The sequence below is a fragment of the Triticum dicoccoides genome, chromosome 3B (assembly GCF_002162155.2).
Source record: "Triticum dicoccoides isolate Atlit2015 ecotype Zavitan chromosome 3B, WEW_v2.0, whole genome shotgun sequence".
Taxonomy (NCBI): Eukaryota; Viridiplantae; Streptophyta; class Magnoliopsida; order Poales; family Poaceae; genus Triticum; species Triticum dicoccoides.
This window is the reverse complement of record NC_041385.1, coordinates 851,563,901-851,590,048: the sequence shown is the minus strand read 5'-3', so window position 1 is coordinate 851,590,048 and position 26,148 is coordinate 851,563,901. Positions and strand designations below refer to the sequence as shown.

Sequence of the window (26,148 nt, the reverse complement as noted above, 5' to 3'; positions counted from 1 at the left end):
TCATTCTACACTGCATTATACGTACATACATGTCTGAAAATTGGATTCTATGTATGTACATTTATTTATGGCGAGAGACAAAGATGTGCGGTGGTGATATTATCAGCATCGGCACTGAAGTAGCTAAATGATTTGTCGCAGGATTCAGAGCATGCTTCGATCTGTTGAGTGAATCTCTCTCTCTCTCTCTCTCTCTAGGTCCGAGCACAAGCGCATGTGCAGATTTGGCACCATCTATCATCGTCGAATCTCTTGGCTGTAAATTAGTAAATACTATTACTAGTTTAAGCAGACAGATCCAGCTCGTACAGCTTGTCCGCATTACACAACAACATTTTGTTTTTACGGTCGATCTATATCTTGCCGACTGGTGAAGTCAGTGTGCAGCGTGCGTGCACTATTCTGCTGGTCTTGTCAAGTTCCAGTAGTGTGGCAGTTAACGAGGTTAATTACAACTCCGTCCATTTCAGATTACCTGGCGTGGTAGGAATTGACGAGGTTGCAATTGACATGAATCGATTGTATTAAATGCCACTTAACTGGCAATCCTTGTGAGCTCACTTTGTTTGATGTACTACTACTTAAACAGGCTAACTAGTGAGGGGATGCAGTTCTCACCCGTCGATCCAATATGTTTGCAAACATATACTCAATGCAAAAGATGCAAGAGTTCCCTTTCCATCTGGAGGATCCCTCCCAATTCCGCCGATCCCAAAACCCTCGTCGCCGACGCCGTTGCATGTGCTTCATCCTCCTCCCGCTCACCACCGCATCACGTAGACCAAGCAACCAATGCACGACGATCCAGTAACTGGACAGGGGATGCAGTTCTCCCCGTCGATCCGATATGTTCGTATACATATACTCCATGCAAAAGATGCGGAGACTTCGGTTAAGGATCATATCGAGGTCCGTGGTCATGGTGGCGGTGATAGTGGTGGTGCTTGTCCATTGCACCATCATTATTGTTGACTTTGGTGGGGCGAGTAAAGTGTTAGGGTCCCCTTCGGACTCGAGGATCCCTTCCCAATCCTGCAGAGCTCAAAGCCCCAGTCGTCGACGCCTGTGCATGCACCTCATCCTCCTCCCCTCACCACCACCCCATGTAGACCAAGCAACCAATGCACGACGCCATTATTGTTTAGTTACATACTACGTGTAGTTTCATTTGATTGTGGAGGCACGAGAAATCAAGGTGTCGTCATTTTGCTTTGTCGAGTAATAATAACTGACAAAGAATAAAATATCATTACCCTACCTGCCAAAATGAAACAAGAATAAGATGCATTATTGCCGGTTGGCATTTGGGAACTGTGATAGTACAATTGAATTGTGTGGTCCTTGAGAACTACCTGTTTCGATTGGGCTGATCCATTGATGTGATGTCTTTGTTTTGGATTATGGAGCAGCACAACCACAACCTAGCTCAGTCATCGGAACATTTGTCATGTTTTTCTTAGTACTACAATGTAGTAAGAATGGATGAGTATCGACAAGTGAAAGGTGGTGTACGGTGTACTTTTAGTGTGTGTTTTTTTGTGGGCAGAGCTGTGAAAGTAACTGTTAGTTTTACAAGGGGTCATTGTTGCCCGTGTTGTTGTTGGGGTTTCAGATCAGTTGAATGAAACCACATGTGCGTGAAAGACGATCAAACAATAAACTAGCTAGTGAACCCCGCAAAAAGTTAACTAGCTGAGAGTTATTTTGATTAAATAAATTAATAAACAAATAAAGCATTTTGGCGCCTCCATCTCTCCAGAAATTTTCAGAAAACAATGTGCACTTTTTTGAGAAAAAAAGGCAATATGCGCATTGCATGAGAAAGCAAAGAAAGAAAGCCCCGCGGTAGGAAGTATCGGATTCTATTCAAGCCCATCGTCGCCGTGGTTTTCTCTACCAAATGCATACATGCCACGGTCGACCACAAAGCTGCAGCTCCTTCCAAAAATATGTTCCCAAACGAAAGAAGCCATACACACACGCGTGAGAGAAAAAGGGAAAGAGGAGATGGAGAAAGACAGGAGTGATAGCTTGCTTTTCAGAAAGACACCCGTGCCCGTTTCTCAGTTGACTACTCAAATTTGGACTGAATGCACCAAGGGTACGTGCTACTAGCACTAAACAAGATTAGTCGAGCCCCCATGAAAAAAAAAAGATTGGTCGAGCCATTTCAGGGGGATTCCTGCACCTTTGGAGGTAAGTACGATGGATGCCTCCAAATCAGGACTTTGGGCATTAGCTTTTATTGTGCGCAAGAAACTTATAGAATGGAGCACCCGAGGGGCCGCTGAACAAGGATATTTGATGATAAATTTTAAAATATTGCATTACCGAAATGCCGCTGAATATATTTCAGTTTTTAGTTTTGATGTATATGTTTTCGTAGTCCAGTTAAAATATTATTTCTCAAAAAATTATGGCTATGTCTAACACCACTACTACTGTTAAGACTAATCTGCATGGGACCGTGGGAGGAAGGCACACTTTGTTTCATCAGTGCAGCTTCTCCGGACGAGGATGCATGCTGGCCGGCCATGATTACACCAAAAAAATAAATTAAGCTTGCCCAAATTGGCCTAGGTATTGGTGCAGTCATTGGCCTTTCTTCCATTATTGGCCAAGAAGTGGCTAGTTGTGGTGCACAAAATAAGGGATCATTTTGACCATTGTGCCCAAATACTACATCTACTGCCTACGCTACACTACTCACCTTTCCTTGAATTTTCTTACTACTTGTGTATTAATCATTCCCTTTTAGCCCTCTCCCGCCGCTGCCTAATTTCGGGTACGTAGGCATCTAGTTAGGCATTTCACGTTTCATGTTAAGTGCGTATTTTCTCAGCTTCGTCATGTTTTTCTTTTCGCTCCTTTTAATAAAAAAAGGAAATTAAAAAAGAAAACGCTAGCAGCTCATGCAATGCTAGTTTGATGGAGCTAGCTAGGTACAAGTCATGAGTAGTAGTGGTAGTAATTGAGCATGACAATAACGGAACACCAACTACTCACGACTTGTGCAGCAATTTGATTATTACACGGGTAATCAAACATTAACACACGAATTTCTATGAACCAAATGCTGCTACTACTAGCTAGACATACCACTCAGTGGAGTTGAGACCAGCCAGTGAGTCGGTCGTCAATAAGACAAAGTTTAATTAAGAGTGGTAAACAGGATTATCATGGTTCTTTGCTGGTGCTGTAAACGTCAAAAAGAAAAACTAAGAGCTGCTGGACACGGATCAGTTTATGTAGCTGTTACTTGCTGCAGAGACGAAGGAAGTTAGCCGATCGAAAGGTACACATGAATACTCCTCCGCTCTCAGGTCCTCTTCTCCTACTCTCAGCTAGAGCAAGTGAGAAAGAAAGGAAAGGGAAAAAGAGTAGATAAAAGGGTGGCGGCTGTGGGTCCAAATGTCTGGAATTTATTCGGGTCCCTCTCTTCTTCCCACTCCCACGTATGTGTATGATTTCGATCGACTGGTTTATGGCGATGGCGAAACGATATAAATCGTTCACTTCCTTTCGCAATCTTACTCGACGAACGATCTCTTCCTCTGACTCTAACTCTACTTGCGTGCGCAGTGTGCTAGTTGTATGGTAAAGGCTTGCGAACGGATGGATGTTAATTCCATTCTACGATCAACTATGACACTAGAATATACTTGCATACTTCCTCCGTACGGTGAAAAGTGTACGTTGGCTTTAAATTCTGTCCACAAAAGAGTGTACATATCTTCCCAATGCACATTAAAATAGAAAAAAATGCTTCTTTCTTATCACATGGTAATCAAGACCAATAGCATTCTACACATGGTCTCCTTAATTTTTACACGCACTTAGATCATTTAGGTAGGATAGTTAAAAAAGAGAGAGATGGTGGCTTGCACCTTTTCAATACATTTTTACTCCACTACATAATTTTTCATAAAATTTCTGTATATAAACATTTCAGATTTCACAGGACTAAGGGAGTATATGTTTACATATCTGACCATCGGATGCCTTCTAATATGTACTAGTGGTATGTTTATTTATGCTCATAGACGAACATCTGTAGTACACTGAGCTTTGCTGCATGATCTATCTGTCTCAGACGCTCGTTTTCATGATTTGATTCAGCAGGCCCATGTGCAGACTTGGCACCACGTAGCGGCAGCTTCATCGAATCTCTAGGCAGGCCGCATCATCTTATCTCTGACCTATACCATAAGCAAACTACTTCATCCGTCTCATAATATAAGAACATTTTTGACATTACATCAGTATATAAAACAGACAAACCAATCTGAAGTACTTGTCCGGCCATGTTACACGACAAAATGGTGCCTGTGGTTACTGACATTGTCGATTACACTCCGTAGTCGCTCGTGTGATCGATCGATCGATGCTGGTCGTGCACGGACTCGAGTTACTAACGGGCTGATTCCACGACATGCATCTGCAGTCAGTCAGTGTGCAACATGCATGCAGTCCTTGCTGATCTTGTCCAGTTATTTGGTGGGTAGGTAGGTGAAGTAGTAAAAGCCAGTAGCTCAATGACCGTAGCCAGTAGCTCAATGACCGACTCACTCACAAACCTGAGTGACTTCTAGCTTTACTCTGACATGGTGTGCACACGTGGTCAAGAAGTTGTGCCACGTGTCTAGTGGCCCACGTCAACACAAGCAGAGTACTCCGTGGCAGTTTTGGATTTGGCTTTGGCCCCTCCCTTCCTTCCAAAGTTGAAGCACGCGAGCGGCAGTGGGCACATACAAATACAATACAAGCCGAAGAAGAAGAGAATCGTCGTTCATTTCATTTCATTGTGCACCACCAACCCAACCCAACCCCAACCCAACCCAGAGACGCAGAGTAATCCGGCCGGCCATCTTGCTCCATTACAGTCCATGGCGTCTCTGCTTCTCAAAGGCGTGCACAAGCGCCTGGGCCTGCCGTCCATCTCCATCTCCTGCTCCTCCGCCGAGGCCACCAACATCATCGCCTCAACCACCACCACCAACGGCGTCGGCAGCAGCAGCGGCCGGGCCCTCGACCGCCACTCGCCCCGCCTCCGCGACCCACACCGCTCCTCCACCTCCAAGCCGCCAAGGCCAAGCACCAGCGCCAGCGCCAAAGACTCGGCGTCCTCCGGCGACTCCAAGCAGCAGCGCGGCCACGGCAACAACAAGAAGAAGAAGAACAAGAGCACCACCGCTCCTGCTGGGACTAAATCTTCAGAGAAGAGGCTGGTAAGCCCGGCGACGTCGTCCAGGTTCCTCCTCAACTCCTCCCGGCTGCAGTCCGACGACCTCGACGTCCTCGCACTTGCCCCGCCGCCGCCGCCGTCGTTCATCGACGTGTTCCCCGGCGGCGAAGGGAAGCCGCCGTCCTTCATCGACGCGTTCCCCCCCGGCAACGCCTCGCTCCCTCTTTCCTTCGCGAAGGAGGCACCGTCGCCGGTACAGCAAGCAGAGACCTCCTCGTCCTCCTCCTCTGCTTCGTCGTCGTCGGAGATCACAGCCCTCCAAGAAGAAGAGGAGCAGCAGAAGGCGGCGGTGCTGGCGCGGTCGTCCACGACCACGGAGAGAAGAACGACGCAGGTGGTGGTTTTGAGGGTGTCGCTGCACTGCAAGGGGTGCGCGGGCAAGGTGAAGAAGCACCTCGCCAAGATGGAGGGCGTGACGTCGTTCGACATCGACATCCCGAGCAAGAAGGTGACGGTGGTCGGCGACGTGACGCCGCTGGGCGTGCTCACCAGCGTCTCCAAGGTCAAACCCGCGCAGTTCTGGCCGTCGCCGCCGCAACCGCCCCGCGCCTCCGCGTCCTTCTGAACGCGCCGGCGATCTCCGCTCTCTCTGAATCACAGCATGATGATTAGCAGAGCATAGCTAGACATCAACGTACGTACGTCAGGCTAGCTGCAGCTCTATCTTTCATCCTTTCTTTTTCATTGAAAGAAAAGAAACGGCACTGAATTTTCTACATTTACTGTAGTGATATGCTACAGTTACTGTACTGATATTTTGTTTACCTTTGCCTGCTTTCTCGTCTGAATTTCGATACAAAGCATATAACTTGTGTAATCGATCGTGCACCCAAAACATCGAGATTCATAAATACTCGCAAAAAAAAAAATGGAGATTCGAGAGAAAACAAAGGGGGAAATTAAAGTTGAGTGGAGAAGAAAGTGTAGAATCGAACTTATTTTGTCATTGTTTAGTACTAACATTTTGATTCTACTCCGGTGGACGACATGGATGGGTCTCACAAAGATGACTACGAGTATCACATTTTTCTTTGGATTATACATATCTTATTATTCTCCATCGACCACTAGCAGCAGCACAAGTGCAAAAGCCAAGATATTCATCCCTCTTAAGTTGATTGATATCCATCATTAGCCGCCGTGTAGTAGTACATCAGCAGCAGTGAAAGAGCAATTGGAAGCTTGGACGTCAACATTCTTCATATATTACTCTCATCAGCTAAAGAAATCAACTTGTTTCCCTGTCACAGAGATCGATAGGGAGTTCATTCTTGTTAACAGATTTTGGTTGGTTTGGGTGGAGGGGTCATGACTGATATGATATAAGATGAGTCCATCGACCAGGAAAATCAAGCCCAGATAAGATAGGTCAAAAACTCAGAACCCGAAAAATATATATGCAATCCTTCTTTGCATAGTTGTATATGCACGCGCGAAAAGCTCCTCTGCTCTAAACTACGGAGTACCTTGCTGTCAAAGCGACTCATAAGATAGTACTCCAAAGAGAAAACAACAACAATACATCCATCCATCAATCCATCGGCAGCTTCCGCACGGTTTCCTACTTCGCTACAAACATAACAAAAAACAACACTAACCGCCGGCCTAGATAGCTAGCATGTTTCCTATTTAGTTAGCTACTCCAAAGAGTGCTGCACAATTAGTAGTCGTATGTTGTAATGTTTTTTCGTATCTATAATCACATACAGACCTAGTGAGGGAGTCCTGGACTAGGGGGTGTCCGGATAGCCGAACTATCATCATCGGCCGGACTCCAAGACTATAAAAATATAAGATTGAAGACTTCGTCCCGTGTTCGGATGGGACTTTCCTTGGCGTGGAAGGCAAACTTGGCGATACGGATATGTAGATCTCCTACCATTGTAACCGACTTTGTGTAACCCTAGCCCTCTCCGGTGTCTATATAAACCGGATGACTTTAGTCCATAGGACGAACAACAATCATACCATAGGCTAGTTTCTAGGGTTTAGCCTCCTTGATCTCGTGGTAGATCCCCTCTTGTAACACACATCATCAATATTAATCAAGCAGGACGTAGGGTTTTACCTCCATCAAGAGGGCCCGAACCTGGGTAAAACATCGTGTCCCTTGTCTCCTATTACCATCCGCCTAAACGCACAGTTCGGGACCCCTATCCGAGATCCGCCGGTTTTGACACAGACAGCAGGCTTATGGCCACGGCAAACAGCCTCAAGAAAAAGCAGCAACAGCTTAGAGCTGATCAGGATCTGCTAGCCGACAGATGGACAGAAGTCCTGGCGGCCGAAGAGCATGAGCTCGAACGCCCCTCCAAAAGCTACCCCAAACGCAAGTTGCTCCCCTGATTAGAGGAGGAGGCATATAAACCTGCATCACCAGAGCACAATACGGCTGACCGGCCACCTCGTGGCCGCGACAGAGAGGCCTCTAGGCCCTTCACTATAACCGTACCCCGGCACCGCTCGAGCAGCACAAGGCCATAGGGGAATGCTCCGGACTTGCGAGATATATTGGAGGATAAGGCAAGACAATCAAGGTCGATCTACGGATCGCCTGGGCGCCCCATGATACGTGACGACAACCGTCGCGCCGGACACAGTAAGTCCGGCCGGGCCGAACACAATAGACAAAGCTCGTTGGAGCTTCGTCGCGATATAGCCCAATACAGAGGCGCCGCACACCCACTATGCTTCACAGACGAAGTTATGGATCATCAAATCTCCGAAGGGTTTAAACCCATGAATATCGAATCCTATGACGGCACAACAGACCCCGCGGTTTGGATCAAAGACTATCTCCTTCATATCCACATGGCCCGCGGTGACGATCTTCACGCCATCAAATGCCTCCCACTCAAGCTTAAAGGACCAGCTCGGCATTGGCTTAACAGCTTGCCAGCAGAATCAATTGGATGTTGGGAGGACCTGGAAGCCGCATTCCTTGATAACTTCCATGGCACGTATGTGCGACCACCAGACGCTGACGACCTAAGCCACATAATTCAGCAGCCAGACGAATCAGTCAGACAATTCTGGACACGGTTCTTAACTAAGAAAAATCAAATCATCGACTGTCCGGATGCGGAGGCCCTCGCAGCCTTCAAACATAACATCCGCGACGAGTGGCTTGCCCGGCACCTGGGACAGGAAAAGCCGAAATCCATGGCAGCCCTCACATCACTCATGACCCGCTTTTGTGCGGGAGAGGACAGCTGCCTAGCTCGCAGCAACAACCTCAGCAAAAATTTCGGCAGTCCGGATACCAAGGATCGCAATGGCAGGTCACGTCGCAACAAGAATAAACGCCGCATTAACGGCGACAATAATGAGGATACGACAGTCAACGCCGGATTCAGAGGCTCGAAACCCGGTTAGCGGAAGAAGCCATTCAAAAGAACTACTACGGGTCCGTCCAATTTGGACCGAATACTCGATCGCTCGTGCCAGATACACGACACCCCCGAAAAGCCAGCCAACCACACCAACAGGAACTGTTGGGTATTCAAGCAGGCAGGCAAGCTAATCGCCGAAAACAATGACAAGGGGCTGCATAGCGATGACGAAGAAGAGACCCGACCGCCGAACAACAGAGGACAGAAGGGTTTCCCCCCATAAGTGTGGACGGTGAATATGATATACGCAACCCACATACCCAAGAGGGAGCGGAAGCGTGCACTCAGGGACGTATACGCGATGGAGCCAGTCGCCCTGAAGTTCAACCCATGGTCCTCCTGCTCGATCACTTTTGATCGAAGGGACCACCCCACCAGCATCCGCCACTGAGGATTCGCCGCATTGGTTTTAGACCCAATCGTCGATGGATTTCACCTCACCAGAGTCCTGATGGGCGGCGGCAGCAGCACGAACCTGCTTTATCAGGACACAGTGCGCAAGATGGGCATAGACCCCTCAAGGATTAAACCCACAAAGACGACCTTCAAAGGTGTCATACCAAGTGTAGAGGCCAATTGTACGGGCTCAGTCACACTGGAAGTGGTCTTCGGATCCCCGGATAACTTCCGAAGCGAGGAATTAATCTTCGACATAATTCCGTTCCGCAGCGGCTATCATGCTCTGCTCGGACGGACCGCGTTTGCAAAGTTCAACGCAGAGCCGCACTACGCATACCTCAAGCTCAAGATGGCAGGCCCTCGAGGAGTCATCACGGTCAACGGAAACACCGAGCGCTCCCTCCGAACGGAGGAACATACAGCGGCTCTCGCAGCAGAAGTACAATGTAGCCTCTTAAGGCAATTCTCGAGTCCGGCCGTTAAGCGACCGGACACAGTCAAACGCGCCCGCAGTAACCTACAACAAGACCACCTGGCGCGTTCCGAGCACGCGTAGCAATGCGACCCAAACCCCAGCCCTCGCAAGATTGCAAGACTGGTCCTTCGCGTACATCATTACGCTCTGGAGATACCATGGGCATAGGAGAAGGGGCACGACCACGACAGGCCCAGAATGCGGCTCAACCACATCAGGGGCTCCTAAGTGTGTCATTTCTTTTTTTCTTTTTTTCCTTACCCACAGGACTACGTTTACCAGAGGCCCTGTCCGGCAGTAGACCGGCCGAACTCACGATGCAACAACCAGGGAAGGAGAAAGGCTGTGACGAATATCCAGGTGGTCTCCCTTACAAGAATTTAATCTGCTTTATACACCACTCCGCAGCCTACCCCTGGAGGGGGACATGTTTAACAGTCCCGTCCCTTGCTTATCGCACTATTTGTATCATTCTGCATTCATAGCAGTACTTCTTGAATAAAATAATGCAGCACCTTTTTGCTTATAATTGCATTTCTTTCTTATACATATGTTCATTTACGACATGTTGCATCCGTACACTTTGGTACGGCTAAAAACACCAGGGGCTTATGTTCCCCACATCATGGTGTGGTAAGTCCGAACACTTTCACAAGTGCGGCACTCTGAACTTATAGCATTATATGCATCAGCTTCGAATCATGTCTTGGGTCAATAGTTGGGTTTGCCCGGCTCCCATGTTTTGGTACCTTACGTTCCGTTGTATCGGCTAAGGTAGCACTGGGAGAACCACTACGATTGCGCCCCAGTTGAGCTGGGTTAACGCCTCAGTGGAGAAAGCTAAAACTGACCGTCATGATGAGGCGAGAGCCGGTCGCTGTTCGAGAGGTTTTTTCGAGTCCCTAAAGACTTATGCCGCTTAGAGCGAGGAACCGGCTCTGTCCGGCCCAGGCGTGGATAGTGCCCCGAATTCGTCCTTCCGAACACTAGGGGCTTCGCCGAAATTTAAAATTATAGAATTCTATGGCTAAGTGAGAGTGTTCAAGCATTATAAGTCTGGTTGCCTAGTCCGTCGTGTTGAGCGCCTCCCTAGATGGACCCAAATATGGGAACAAGAGTGCTCAAATTTATACCGAACACCCAGCACTCGTGGCATGGGGGCCGAAGCCGACGACTTGCCATCTCTCAGATTTGATAAACAGCCGCACAGAAGGTAATATTTTAAATCAACAAGCGTTGCTTAGCGCATATGAACAAAGTTTTCTGCACACAGGATAACAAAATGCGAGTTTACTCAAATATTACATTATTGGAGCACTCACCCGCAATAGTGCGGGCACCCTTCAGGACACTCTTATAATACATCTCGGGCGTGCGATACTCCTTGCCCGGCGGTGGCGCGTCCGTCACAAGCTTCTCAGCATCCATCTTGCCCCAGTGCACCTTAGCACGGGCAAGGGTCCAACGGGCACCTTCAATACAGGCGGATCGCTTGATGACCTCAACCCATGGACACGCATCCACCAGCTGCCGCACCGGGCCGAAGTAGCTCCCAGGCATGGCCTCATTGGGCCACAGCCGAACTATGAGGCCCTTCATGGCCTGTTCGGCCACCTTGTGGAGCTCGACCAGCTGCTTCAGCTGGTCGCTAAGGGGAACCTGATGTCCGGCCTCAGCATACTGAGACCAGAAGACCTTCTCTGTCGAGCTCCCTCCCTCGGCCTTGTAGAAAGCGGCAACATCGGACACGCTGCGGGGCAGATCTGCGAACGCTCCTGGAGAGCTCCGAATTCGGGTAAGTAACACGTAATACACATCCACATGCTTGCTTTGCATGAAAAATGCTTTACCCGACGCTATTTTCTTCAACGCCTCGATTTCCTGGAGGGCCTTGTAGGCTTCGGCCTTAGCGGCTTGGCACTCTCAAGAGCCGATGCAAGCTCGGACTCTCGAGTCTTCGAGTCACGCTCCAAACTCTCATGTTTTTCCACGAGAGCCTCGAGCTCTTGCCGTACCTCCGCCACCCGCGCCTCCTGCTTCTCTCGCTCGGCGCGCTCCGCGGCCGCATTACGTTCGGCCACGGACACTGCCTCCTTCAGGGTCGCCACCTCGTTTGTGGCCCCTGCAATACCCACATTATCCTTGTCATTCTTTTTGCAACCAAATCCTTTTCTGTAAGGTACAACTTTAATAAGGTTCTACTCACCTTCTTTGTCCTCGAGTTGCTTCTTGGCACGGCCAAGCTCGTTCTCGGACCGCTCGAGGTTTTGCTTCAAAGCATTGACCTCCGCACTTGCGGCGGCAGAGATCAGCAGGGTAGCTTGCAATCCCATATCGACATATTTTTTATGACTCCTGCGTACATCTTTTTAGATCCTCAGTCCGGCTTTTCTTTCCGAACACCGAACCGAGCATCAGGGGCTACTGTCTATGCGGTACTATTTTACATATATTAACATTCTTACCTCAAAGCCTGATAGAAGGCTGCTGCAGGCTTCGGTCAGCCCGCTTTTGGTGAGCTGGACCTTCTGAATCACCGCACTCATGACAGTGCGGTGTTCCTCCTCGATGGAAGCGCCGTTGAGCGCCTCCAGCAAGTTATCCGGCGCCTCCAGTTGGACGGAGGCCGCCGGCGCCACGGTCTTGCCCTTCTTGCGAAGGGGCCGCCTGCCGGACTCCAGAACCACTGCAGGTTCCGGTGCGGAGTCCGGCACGAAGTCCGGGAGGTCGCCCTGTGCTACCTCCGGGTCCTCCTCCTCCGGATGGGTCCCTCTCTGGGATCCCACCTCGACGTTGTCAGCGTCGCGGGGAGAATAGGCGGTTGGAAGTGAAGTGCTGTTCACATCCGACGAACCCAAGGACCCGCTCGACGAAGCGGGAAGATCGTCCTTGGGCCGACTGCAGGGTTGTATGCGGCGTTAGAAAGACACCAAGTGGCAAAAAGAAAAATTATGAAGTCATTCGGGAGTCCGGATACTTACGATCTCGCCAGGGGCTTGGCCCTCGGAGGCCAATCCTCGTCGTCGTCACCGGCGTTGGCAGAACAGTCCGGGGGAAGAGTTCTTCCCTTCTTGGACCCTTCGGCCTCCCTCGTTGGGGAGGTCCTCCTTTTCTTCCCTCCCCCCGCTGGGGGAGAGGCCCTTTTCTTCTTCTCCTCATCCTCGGGGGAGGAGTCCGCCTCGGAGTCATCGGACACCTTCTTGGCCTTCTTCTCCGGCACCACATGGGGTGCCGGAACCAACAGCCCCGCCATGTGGCCATCCACTGGGTCTTCTGGCAAGGGGGCCGGACAGTTAGTCTGCTCGGCCTTCTTCAGCCAGTCCTGTCAAAGGAAAGGGAGTTTAGATCCCGCATAGAGTCAAACTATGAAAAACAAGTATCCCGTAAAGGGTAAAATCATTTACCTCGTCAGCCTGACGCTGCGAGCGGAATCCGCGATCTTCGGTAGCGGATGCGGGGGCCTCAACGCCCTTAAAAAGCACCTTCCAGGCATCTTCGTACCTAGTGTCGAAGAGCCCGCTCAAGGTTCGGTGCTGAGCCGGATCGAACTCCCACAGTTTAAAGGCCCGTTGTTGGCACGGGAGGATCCGGCGGATGAGCATGACCTGGACGACGTTGACAAGCTTGAGCTTCTTGTCCACCAGCTTCTGGATACAGTCTTGGAGTCCGGTCAGCTCCTCCGAATCGCCCCAAGTCAGGCCACTCTCCTTCCAAGAGGTGAGCTATGTGGGGATGCCAGATCTGAATTCGGGGGCCGCTACCCATTTAGGGTCATGCGGCTCGGTGATGTAGAACCACCCCGATTGCCACCCCTTGATGGTTTCCACGAAGGCGCCCTCGAGCCAAGTAACGTTGGGTATCTTGCCCACCATGGCGCCTCCGCATTCCGCTTGATTCCCCTTCACGACCTTCGGCTTGACATTGAAGATCTTGAGCCACAAGCCGAAGTGGGGCTGGATGCAGAGGAAAGCCTCGCACACGACGATAAACACCGAGATGTTGAGGATGAAATTTGGGGCCAGATCATGGAAATCCAGGCCGTAGTATAACATGAGCCCCCGGACAAAGGGTGAAGTGGGAAGCCCAGTCCGCGGAGGAAATGGGGAAGGAATACCACCCTCTCATGGGGCCTGGGGCTAGGGATGAGCTGCCCCTTGTTGGGGAGCCGGTGCGCGATGTCGCTGGACAGGTATCCGGCGCCGCGCAGCCTCTCGATGTGCCCCTCCGTAACGGAGGAGGCCATCCACTTGCCTCCCGCTCCGGACATGGCTGGAGAAGGTCGAGGCGAGATGTGCGGACTTGGGCGCTGGAGCTCGAGTGCGCGGAGATGGATAAGCAAAGGAGGAAGAAGGCGCAGGTAAAAAGGTGGATCCTTATCCCCTTATATATGGGCAGACGAAACTATGCGTCCCCACCGGCCTGGTAAAACTCGTTTTTCTCCCAAGCGCCGCAATCAATGGCGCGGTTGGGTTACCCACGTCCGTATTGATGAGAATCCCGGAATAAGGGGAGCACGATCTCTGCTTCGACAAGACGTGCCAAGGAAACCGCTTCGCTAAAAGCGCTAAGGTGGTATAATAAAAACTATTCAAGTAAAGGCTTGGTTGTGGTGTGACATCGCGCCACGAAATAAGTCAGCAGATTGAATTTGTGTAAATATTATTCTCTCTACGGTGGAATGTGGAATTTATTTTGCAGAGCCGGACACTATCCTGGTGTTCACAATCTTCTACAGATTATTCGGAGAAGGAACCCGCCTTGCAATGTCGAAGACAATATACGCGCCGGACTCATCGTCATTGAAGCCTGGTTCAGGGGCTACTGAGGGAGTCCTGGACTAGGGGGTGTCCGGATAGCCGAACTATCATCATCGGCCGGACTCCAAGACTATGAAGATACAAGATTGGAGACTTCGTCCTGTGTCCGGATGGGACTTTCCTTGGCGTGGAAGACAAGCTTGGCGATGCAGATATGTAGATCTCCTACCATTGTAACCGACTCTGTGTAACCCTAGCCCTCTCCGGTGTCTATATAAACCGGATGGTTTTAGTCCGTAGGACGACGACAATAACAACAATCATACCATAGGCTAGCTTCTAGGGTTTAGCCTTCTTGATCTCGTGGTAGATCTACTCTTGTAATACCCACATCATCAATATCAATCAAGCAGGACGTAGGGTTTTACCTTCATCAAGAGGGCCCAAACCTGGGTAAAACATCGTGTCCCTTGTCTCCTGTTACCATCCGCCTAGACGCACAGTTCGAGACCCCCTATCCGAGATCCGCCGGTTTTAACATTGACAGGCTCCATTACGCGATGCAGCAGGGGAGCAGGTGGTGTCCCAAGAGAGCTATGTGGGTGAGCTCCCTACTGGCGATGCAGGATCAGGTTGAAGCCGCAATGAGAATCATACCTGATGCCACAAGTTTTCGGATTCCGATACGGATAACCTCACAAGAAGTCGATGGGATCCTGCTTCGTGGAAATCTCCTCCGAGATAGGCATCCAATATGGCCGCTTATGAAGGCAAAGAGGCATAGCCACGGTGAGCTATTACGCAATGGCAATGGGAAGGGATGTGGAGGTTGTGGGTAAATAGGATGAGCTATTTAGTCATAGTGGAGGTGAACTATTCAGCCATGGTAATTGCGATGGAAGTGCATGGAGCAGGGAAAGAGGATGAGCAATTTGGTCATGGCGACGGTCTTCTTATAGACGCGGGCGCCGGCCGGTGAAATGTGTCAAGAAAGGTGGCGAGAGGCAGGAAAACGTTGCGTTAATGGCAGCAGAAAGTTGGCACGTGGTCTATTGCCATTAACTGCCACGATGTGCTATTGAGACGTGGCGTCTGCCCTCTCCGCCATCAATAGGGCGGAGAGGATCAATGGAACTATGGAAGTAACACTTAGTTTTACAAGGGCTCTTTGTTCCCCGTGTTGTTTTCAGTTTTTCAAATCGGATGAATGAAACCACATGCCTGTAAAAGACGACCAATCCATAACTAGCTAGGAGATCCCCGCAAAATAAAAACTAATTAGGAGTTAAATTAAATAAAAATAAAGCAATGAGGTGCCCTCCAACTCTCCAGATAATTTCAGAAAGCAATGTGCACGTTTTCTTTAAGAAAACGGAAAAGCAGTGCGCACATTGTATGACAAAACCAATAATGAAAGAAAGTGCCCCCGGTAGGAAGCATCAGATTCTATTCGAGCCCATTGTGGTCGTGGCTCCCTCTACCAAACGTATACATGCCGCGTGGTGTGTGTGTGGACCAAACAAACATGCATACACACGCGAGAGAAAAAGCTCCTTCCATAAAAATGTTCCTGAAGGGTTCATCACCACACGAAAAGAGATAGGAGTGATAGCTTGCTTTTTAGAAACGCGCTGGGTTTTTCCAGGATGCTTTGCATACCCGTGCCCGTTTCTCAGTTGACTAATCGAACTAGGACTGCATGCACCAAGGATACTCCCATAGCAGAACTTTTTATTGTGCCTAACATACTTATAAAATGGAAGGGTCCGCTGAATAACACATGTACTCTAATCTCGGTGTACCGTTTACAAAGGTTATTTGATGATGAATTTTAAAATATGTATAACCCAAATGGTGCTGAAGATATTTCAGTTTTCATTTTGGATGTAAATGATTTTAATGGTTGTTTCCGTAGTGCAGCCAAAATATTATTCGATACTGCCAGTACTAATTGGTAGTGAGTAGATTGTCAAGAATAAACACCATCTGACAATGTAAGGAAAGCACACTTTGGCAGCACAACAAATGCAAGGGAAAAAAAATCTCTTCTTTATATCTATATCTATATATCTAGCTAAAAAGAATGTAAGGTTTTATGTTTCACTTTTCTTACCACCACCCCTTCTCTCAACATTCTCCGTATGATAATGAGTCACTTTAATTTACTTACCTTCTGAACCAATTTCAGCTTCTCATGAAGATATAAGTTAGAGGGTGCTTGGATCCAAGGGACTTATTTTAGTCTGACTAAAAATAGTCTCTTTAAGAGACTAAAGTTCCAAGCACCCCTAACTAAAGAGGGGCTAAAACTAGTCTTGAGACTAAATTTTTTAGTCAGGGGTACCCCTACTAAAATGTGAATTAGTCCCTCTCTCCTCATTTAACTCCTCTTCTTTAACACAGATGAGTTCTGGATTGGAGGGTTTGAAGGATAATAAATGCTCATTAACTTGATTTTAGTCTCTTTAGTAGTATTTGTATCCAAGCATGGATGAGGCTAGCTAGCAAGTTTTAGTCCCACTGCTTTTAGTCACGGGACTAAAACGTATCAAGCACCCTCTTAATCAAAATTTCTTTTCAAAAAGTTGCATCTGGAAAGGCTATACTAGTCCACAAAAGATGCAGAAATTAAGGAGACAGTACACCTGCGTCTGCGTGTCATTGTTTCAGTGCAGCTTCTCCGGACGAGGATGCATGCCCGCCGGCCATGATTACACCAGAAAGTTAATTAAGTGGCCCAAATTGGCCTAGGTACTGATGCAGTAATTGGCTTATTATCTTCCATATTGGACAAGAAGCGGCTAGTTGCGGCGCACAAATTAAGGTATCAATTAGACCATTGTGCCAGCCAACTATGCTTAGCATGTTCTACCTACATATATGTATCGCAACACTATAAATTCACCTTTCGTTGGAATTTGTTGGTGTATTCTTCCTTTCTAGCCGTCTCCCGCCGCTGCCTATTTTCAGGTACGCATGCATCTAGCTCGGCATTACACGTGGTTCATGTTTAGTGCGACTTTTCTTTGTTTCATGCGAGCTTTCCTTTTGGCACCTTTCAATAAAAGAAATGTTAAAAGCAATGCAAGTTCGATGGAGCTTGGTACAAGTCATGATTAGTTGTAATAGTTATTCAGTAGTATGAAAATAACGGAACACCAACTACGACGACGACTAATGAGTAGTGCCGCAATTTGTAGTGGTACAATCAAATATGCAATCCATGCATTTCACAAAACGAAAACGTTAGACAAACCAGTCAACAGCAGTGAGTCGGTCAATATATAAGAGTGATCTGCACCAAATCGATCGTTGCGTTGCTTCCTCGCTGGTCGTGTGTAAATGTCAACAAAATAAAAGGCGGACAGTGACATGATGACATGTGTAGTTGTTTCTTACAGCAGACGACGAGGAAAGTTGATCGTGCTCCTCTCAGGTCCTTTTCTCCTTCTCCCGGCCGACTACGGAGGAAGAAGGAGTGGCGGCTGTTGTAGCAAATGTCGAATATATTCGGGTCCCTTTCTTCCTATTCTTCTTCTGACTGACTTGTTCTGTACGATTTTGATCGATGGACGGATGGCGATGAGGAGTAACCCGACGAAGCTGCACAAATCGATGTCTCGCTCTCGGTCTCTCTACGTGTGTCTTTATTCCAGGGCCTCTTCCTTTGGCTTTGTGTGCGTGTGCAGTGTGCTAATTGTGTTTGAATTGCTTGGTACTCCCTCCGTTCGGAATTACTTGTCTCGAAAATGGATGTATCTACATCTAGATACATCCATTTCTACGATAAGTAATTCCAAACGAAGGGAGTAGGAACGTACGAACCTGAGGAAATCAATTCACACAATTTTCTTAAATTTTCAGGCTTACAGTGAAGGGTAAGCAGTCCCGGATATTATTCTACACTAAACTTTACAGTTATACTAAATTAACGATACTTATTTTAACACGGGAGAGTACATACAATGATACAAACAGCCGTATCTGAACATGAACATCGGATGCCATACATAACATTGACACTGAAGGTTAGTGACGAACATGTGCAGTACACAACATTGACACTGAAGGTAGTTTTGGGGATCCGTCGCAGCGGCTAGTTTTGGGCATCAATTCATCTCTCTGCTGATTTAGCGAATCTCTCTTTGTGTATGCCATCTCAGCTGCGTCGCCTTTAAACTAGTGCAGACAGCTTCAGAGCTTGTTCGCGTTAATCAACAAAATTTACGGCAAGTACAGATTAGACCCTCCTGCTGCTGATTACACGATCGATCGAGGTAATTACGCCAAGTAACGGGCTGATTCCAGAAAGGACATGTATCTGCCGACTGATGATGTCAGTGAGCAGTATGCATGCAGATGCACAGCTCTGTCTGCTGGTCTTGTCCGGCTGGTAGGTACACTCGGTAGGTGAAGCTAGTGGCCAGTAGCACACTCACTGACTCACTCACTCACTACGGTCCGAAACTGTCCAGCTGGATCGTAGCATGCATGCATATGCTCCACTGCATTTATCCATATGTGCTACTCACTCACATGAATGCTAGGGAGCATATGGCTACTCGGTCTATCCGTTAGGACTATCTTTAACCGATTTGTATGACGGTCGTGTAATAGGATAGGTGTTTCGTCACCTATTTATCTTTATTTTGTCGGTTGTGGCTATCCGTTTCTATGTTTTTAGCTCTATGCGAGCATTATCAATCCCAGAGGCCGGGATAACCTTTTTTTTAAAAAAAAATGCATGAATCCCAGAGGTCGGGATAACCTTTTTTTTAAAAAAAATGCATGCATATGCTGGAGCTACACGCACACGTGGACCGGCAGTTGCGCCACGTACATGCCCCACGTCAACCCAAGAAGCAGAGCACACTCGTTGGCAGCGGTTTTGGCTTTTGCTTTGGCCGCTTCCTTCCTTCCTTCCAAAGCCCCAAGTTTAAAAGCTCCTTTCTCGCGGAGAAGAAGAGAATCATCATTCATTTCATCTCATTGTGCACCAGCACCACCAACCCAACCCAGAGACCGGCCATCTTGCTTCGTTCCATGGCGTCTCTGCTTCTCAAGGGCGTGCACAAGCGGCTGGGCCTGCCCACCATCTCCATCTCCTGCACCTCCGCCGACGCCACCAACATCATCGCCTCCACTGGCACCGGCGCCGTCGTCGGCAGCAGCGGCCGGGCCATCGACCGCCACTCGCCGCGCCTCCGCGACCCGCACCGCTCCTCCGCCTCCAAGCCGCCCAGGCCAAGCACCAGTAGCACCACCAAAGACTCGGCGTCCTCCGACGACCCCAAGCAGCAGCAGCAGCACGGCCACGGCAGCAAGAAGAAGAAGAAGAGCACCACCGCTGCTGCTGCCGGTATCAGTGGCAGTAGATCTTCAGAGAAGAGGCTGGTGAGCCCGGCCACCTCCTCCAGGTTCCTCCTCAACTCCTCCCGCCTGCAGTCCGACGACCTCGACGTCCTCGCGCTGCCGCCGCCTCCGCCGCCGTCCTTCATCGACGCGTTCCCTGGTGGCGAAGGGAAGCCGAACCCGCCGTCCTTCATCGACGCGTTCCCGGTCGACGGCTCCCTGCCGGTTCCCTTTGTCAAGGAGGCGCCGCCGTCGACTGGGCACCAAGCAGAGTCTTCGTCGTCGGGGACGTCCTCCTCTGCTTCGTCGTCGTCGGAGATCACGGCCGTCCAAGAAGAGGAGCAGCACAAGCCGGCGGCGCTGGCGCGGTCGTCCTCGACGACGGCGGCGGCGAGGACGACGCAGGTGGTTGTGCTTCGGGTGTCGCTGCACTGCAAGGGGTGCGCGGGCAAGGTGAAGAAGCACCTCGCCAAGATGGAGGGCGTGACGTCGTTCGACATCGACATCCCGAGCAAGAAGGTGACGGTGGTCGGCGACGTGACGCCGCTGGGGGTGCTCACCAGCGTCTCCAAGGTCAAGCCCGCCCAGTTCTGGCCGTCGACGCCGTGCCCCCCGCGGGCCTCAGCTTCCTTCTGAACGCGCCAACCAGTGGTCGTCCATGGCGGATCACTTGATCGAAGTACGTAGTAGAACCACGAGCGAGATGGACGGCTGCCAATAGCTCCATATTTTCTTCCTTTTTTTTTCCTTGAAAAGAAACGGCATTGAAGCTCCTTGTCTTGGCATGCATGTGCACCCATATGCTTGTACTCTGAATTGAGATATATTACTGGAGTACCACAGTTCCTAGTACTACTACTGCTACTTATTTTTTACCTTGCTCTGCTTTCTTGTCTGAATTTCGAAACATACTGCATACGAGTACTACTGCTAGATGGTGCATTCAGCCACGCGTAGGGAGGAACGCAACCAAAATATCGAGAGAAAACAAAAGGGAAACTTAAAGGTGAGTGGGGGAAGAAAGTGTAGAATCGAACATATCCTGGTGGTGCCGTCCTGCTTATACTGTAATTGTTTAGTGGAGAGCCGTGCTAGCTGCTCTGATTCTGTTCCGCTGGGAGTGAGACCGATCGATCGACCACAGATTAAGATAACTATCCTCTTTCTCAGATTAAGATGACATTTTTGGTTTTGGATTATGCTTATATAAGTATCCTCTTTCTCAGAGTTCTTTCTCACCACTATCACATACACCTCATCTTTCTCGAAAAAGCAAAGACACGTCATTAGCTAGCCATGCACATCGACGTGCGGCAGTGAAGGACGAAATTCTTCTTCCAAGTTGACGACAAAGGTAGGTACCAGTAAACAAATGACGAATTCGTAGAATTTCATGGCCACCAAGCTTAATTCAACGTCAACTTTGCATATATTATTGAGAAAAACAACTTATTTCCCTATCGGAGAGATCGGCAGGGAATTCATTCGTGCTTCTTAATTGATTTTGGTTGGGTTGGGTGGAGGTGTCATGATTGATACGATAAGATCGATCCATCGACCAGCAAAATCAAAGCCTAAAGTAGGTCCGAAACCAAAATATATATACTACTCCTTTGGATAGTACTGTACGTAGTAGTATATGCACACTGAGAGGGGCTCTACATGACTACCTTGCTGTCAAAGCGATTGCCAATGTACAGAAAACAACAACACTCGTCGGTCAGGAAGCTCCATCCATGAGTAGCTTCCGCACGGTTTCCTACCTAATACAGACATAGCAAAAGCCAAAAGACACCAATTGATTAACAACTTACGGTTCAAATGTATATTTGCTAACCACTTGCCATATTCAAGTTGCCAACAAATTTCATGAGTTTTCGAACTTATCCTGGTGTTGGCATGTTTTTCATTGTTTATTTATTGGAGAGTGGTGCATTCATGTTTTGATTCTGCATTTCTGCTCCTGTGGACATTTTTCTAGATGAATGGATTGATCAACCGCAAAGATAAGATGTATCACATTTTTTGATATATATATGTATATATATTATTCTCTCCATCGATCACTAGCAGCTGCATGGTGCAGAAGCCAAGACACCTAAACCCTCAAAGATGATTTAAATCATCACTAGCCATGCAGTACCTCAAGAGCAGCAAGAAGAAGAAAGTCTAATTCCATGTGTTAACATAAACAAAATACGATCAGGCTAATACGGAATCCCATGGAATTTTACGGCCACAACTTCAAAACAATTCGACGTCAACGTAATATCTATAAAACTTACTGTGATATAGAAAAACAAACTTGTTTCCCTTTCACAGGGATTTATCTAGCTAGGATATTTTTGGTGGATTTGGGTGGAGGTGTCATGATTAATTGATACGATAAGATGGATGGATCAGGGAAATCAAGGCAATACAGGTAGTAGGTCCATGCCCAAAAATATACTACTACTTGCACACCGGGCTACTTTAGTTTGCTCTAAACTACACTGGTACCACGTACACAGCTCCATCACTCGGAAAGCTCCATCCATGGACCCATCGATCGATCAGCAGCTCGAGGTACATATATAAAAATTGACAGAGCAAAAGACACCACTAAAAATTACACTGCTACCTAACCGCCGGCCTAAGCTTGTTAATTGTGTTAGCTAACCGGTGGGTTAGCCTGGCCCACGAGTGCTGCATATCAAGCAAAATGTATGCTTTGGACTCTTCCTCTTGCAAGCTGTGCATCGACCTCAGAATGCACTGTTCGTTCCCTTTTTGCATTCTGAATTTGCACTTTGACATGTGTATGTGTATTTGAACGATTATGATCCGGAGCAGTACGTTCTTGTTTCAGATATCTCATTTGGGATCGCTAAAACCATTAGACTTCTAAAAACATTTCTGTGCACTTATTGACTTTGAACGTACAGCTGACATCATGACCGCATAGCGCAGTGGATTAGCGCGTCTGACTTCGGATCAGAAGGTCGTGGGTTCGACTCCCACTGTGGTCGTTTTTTTTTCTATCACAAACTTTTCTTCAGAGTATGTCCGGCCGAAAATTCAGAAACTTCAGGTAGAACATTCAGAAACTTCACATCATAGGCAAACAGAGCGCCGTCCCAGCGAACACTTCTTCCTGACCAGTCCTCCAGTCTCAAGGGTGTCCCTCAGATCACCACCGTTCAGTGAATCCACATCTCCACCTCACACCGTATTACAAACTCCGGTGTAAAAATAATTGCTCCCATGAAACTGTACAATTTCAATAGGGTACCTAAAATTCTACATCGATGATGTGCAGCGGCTTATGGTGGCCGAGGTCCAGGGAAATCCTAGCAGCGAAATAGTAAAACCATAAAAGGGAAATTTTGCAAGTATATCTGCTTATTGGTTAGCAGGAATACTTTTATGCTTGTCCCTTTTTTAAGCCATTCATCCATATCCGACGATTCAACTAACACCGTATATAAAGGCAGATTAATGGTCGGACGTCACAACCTGCATATGGTGTCACATATCGTTCAAACCTAGCATGGATGCCTCATATATCCATGTCAGGCTGTCATTATGAAGTTGGGGCCATTTATCCATTGTCCAAAAAACACCAGTTGAGAGGAGTGTGCCAGACTATGCCAGACCGGTGCATCCGTGAGCATGTAGTTTTTCCTAATTTGTATGCCTGTGTTATTTGCAGTTTCCGTCATTAACAATCAACATGAACATTTTCTTATGTCCCGACCATTTCTTGAAATTTGTCAACAATTTTGGAATTTCAAATTATGTATGAAAATCTTACAAACTTGAACACTTTTTCCAAAATTGTTCATAAACCCCAACAATTCATACCATTATTGAACAAATATTGCAAACAACTTACTTCTTTTAAAAAAAATCGAAATGCAAACATTTTTAAATTTGATAACTTTTTTTTTTGAAAAACAAGAACATTTTACGAAATTGCAGAACATAGATAAAACATTTTCTGGTATTCCAAACAATTTTTAAATTTTTTTGAACAGGTTTAAAAATGAATAATAAATTTGAAAATAGAAAAAAGATAATTAACCAAAAGATAGAAGAAAACATAAAAAATAAAGAAAATGCTTAGGCCTTGGCCCAACTAGGCGACAGCATCGCCCATTCAGGTGCCTATTGGGCCGGCCCAAGCGTTCACAGATTTGCAAAAAAATTATAGATTTTGAGAAAAATGTTCACTTATTTGAAACTTTTCCTAGATTTCAATAGAGTACCTAAGTATCTACATCGATGATCTGCAACTGCTTCTGGTGGTTGAGGTCTAGGGAAATACTGGCAGCGAAATACTCAAAGCATAAAAGATATATTTGGAGTATATCCGCTTATAGGTTGGCAGGAATGCTTTTATGTTGGTCCCCTTTTTAAGCAATTGTTCAACATCCAATGACTCACGTAACACCGTATATAAACTACGGATTAAAAGTTAGCTAAAGTTGATGATTTCGGAAATGCAAGTCTAAACATAGCAAATCGTACAAAAGAAATATACTCTTGAGTTTTGCGTGTTTCATTTGGTGAATTTAGTTCCGTAGACCATGTCGTCCACTACTTCTATATGCCACCGTGTAACTACCCTTTACGGTGCCCTTGCGCCTCTTCCTCAGTGGAGATGCATGTCTCACCACTAGTAGATGAGAGGGGACACGTGGGGACTCTAAGAAATACAAAAAAAACATGATTAACACCCAAACATTCAATGTTGTAAGAACGAGTTGAACCGGAACAACGCGGTTCATCAACCCTCTGGCACGGTAATTTACCCAACATAAATTGCCAAATAGACCAAAAAATGTATATATATGAGAATGGTTAGCTATACCTCGTAAGCCGAGAAATGAAGAACGTGTGCCAATCAATGTCCAAGGGAATGGAATACCAATGGCACATGGAGTGTGTGTGAGGTGAATCCACCAGCTCCTCCATCGCCTCGGTTTCAAGGTCGACTGTGTAAACACGGGACAAGTTGTCGCTGATGAGCATTGTGCCACACTTATTTATCAAGACACACAGTTCTTTTCCTTCATTGTCCTTACCGGGTCGTCTTAGCTCGATCTTTCCGGTACATAACCATTTTGAAGTACCGCTCATGTTTTTGGGGTGCTCCCATTGTTCCCACATCTCTAGTTGGGGACCTCCCGTTTGCATCCAGAGCACTGATAGCATTCCGTTGATGCCTGAAGTAAGGAATGCATGACTGGTGGGGTTGAAGTTCACCCTGAAAGGGCGCATCGTCAAGGAGACTTGGCCGGTGTGCGCATTTCGATTGATGACATGAAGGCACCATTCTCCATGATGATGAGATATCCAGTGTGTCACACCACAACACACAATGGCATCGCTAAACAATGCGCAGTGGTTCAACTGTGCATTACTGTTGTAGCAATTGGTACCCATGCTCCAATTTTCTTTGTTGGACGAGCAGTCATTGAGACAATACCTCGAGCCATCACAGTTATAGCTAATGATTACCACTTTGAAGAAAGATGAGTTGCTCGGTAGCACTGACGATGACAATCATCTTTAGATCAACAACCCGTGCTGGTTAGAATGGCATAGCCATTACAATCATGATCGTAAAAGATTGGGCTCCCTTTTAGAGGAGGAAGCATGACGCATGTGCCGCCGAGTAGGTTGCATAATGCCAATTGAAAGATGGTTTTGTACGGATAGCCGGGGGTGCCGTGTGCTTCGACTTGGAGGCACACAACAACAAGGCCATAGCTCCGGGCATGGAAAAGGCGCGGGGTCCCCTTTCCCGTGGCGATTTCCCTGGGTGAAGAAGCTGACGTAGGAGGACGATGAGTCACCCGCATCCTCTGGACAGTGGCGACAGAGGAAGCAGGGACCGACAATGGCATAGCGGAAGAGAGTAGCCACATCCTTGACGCGACCGAGGATCTCTAGGAGAAGGTCGCCATGGCCGCCGGCTCTACTTTCAAGATTGGATTAAATAGGCTATGAGACCTAGGTATGTAGACTAAATCTTTTTTTACACATGTTTTCGTTTTTATGAGGTTGTCTCTACCCGGTCTCCAATCTATATAACTAATAATAAAGGGGCTATTGCTTCTTACGATATGTCACCAACATTGCCCCCAAAGTTGCAAAATATTATCCACTAATGCCATCTATAAGTATAAAAAATGTTTCACATAGGGGAATCCTCTGCCTAGGCAGTCCATGCAGTAGGGGCCTCCTATACTTCCCTCTGCGTGCTGGGAGAAGACACAACGCGTCCGTTTGGGAATGCCCATGTCCCGGGGGCCCTTTTTTAAAATTCTTTTTTTATTTTCCGTTTTTGTTACTTTAAATAATTTGGTACTTCAAAAAATATCTGAAAATTAAAAACTTGGAAATTTTAAATAAAACATTCTATAAATCATAAAATAGTTGTGGATTCAAAAAATGTTCATAATTTTTTAAAAATATCCGCATATTAAAAAAATTTGCCATTTTGAAAACAAATGTTTGGGAAATAAAACAAATCAATGATTT

At 47.5% G+C, this 26,148-nt stretch overlaps 2 protein-coding genes and 1 non-coding gene across 3 annotated transcripts; all 3 read left to right on the top strand.

Annotated features, from left to right (window-relative positions):
- The first annotated feature begins 4,798 nt into the window (after nt 1-4,798).
- On the top strand, nt 4,799-6,130 carry LOC119278951 (protein SODIUM POTASSIUM ROOT DEFECTIVE 3-like). The gene has a single exon (XM_037560350.1). It carries the CDS (start codon nt 4,887-4,889, stop codon nt 5,808-5,810), a length of 924 nt encoding a protein of 307 aa, XP_037416247.1. The 5' UTR covers nt 4,799-4,886; the 3' UTR covers nt 5,811-6,130.
- A 13,089-nt stretch (nt 6,131-19,219) lies between these two features.
- On the top strand, nt 19,220-20,488 carry LOC119278950 (protein SODIUM POTASSIUM ROOT DEFECTIVE 1-like). The gene has a single exon (XM_037560349.1). The coding sequence runs from the start codon at nt 19,312-19,314 to the stop codon at nt 20,254-20,256; it is 945 nt and encodes a 314-aa protein (XP_037416246.1). The 5' UTR covers nt 19,220-19,311; the 3' UTR covers nt 20,257-20,488.
- Nucleotides 20,489-22,554: 2,066 nt separating this feature from the next.
- Nucleotides 22,555-22,628, top strand: TRNAR-UCG. The gene has a single exon. It is a non-coding gene; the product is annotated as a tRNA-Arg (tRNA).
- The last annotated feature ends 3,520 nt before the right edge of the window (nt 22,629-26,148 follow it).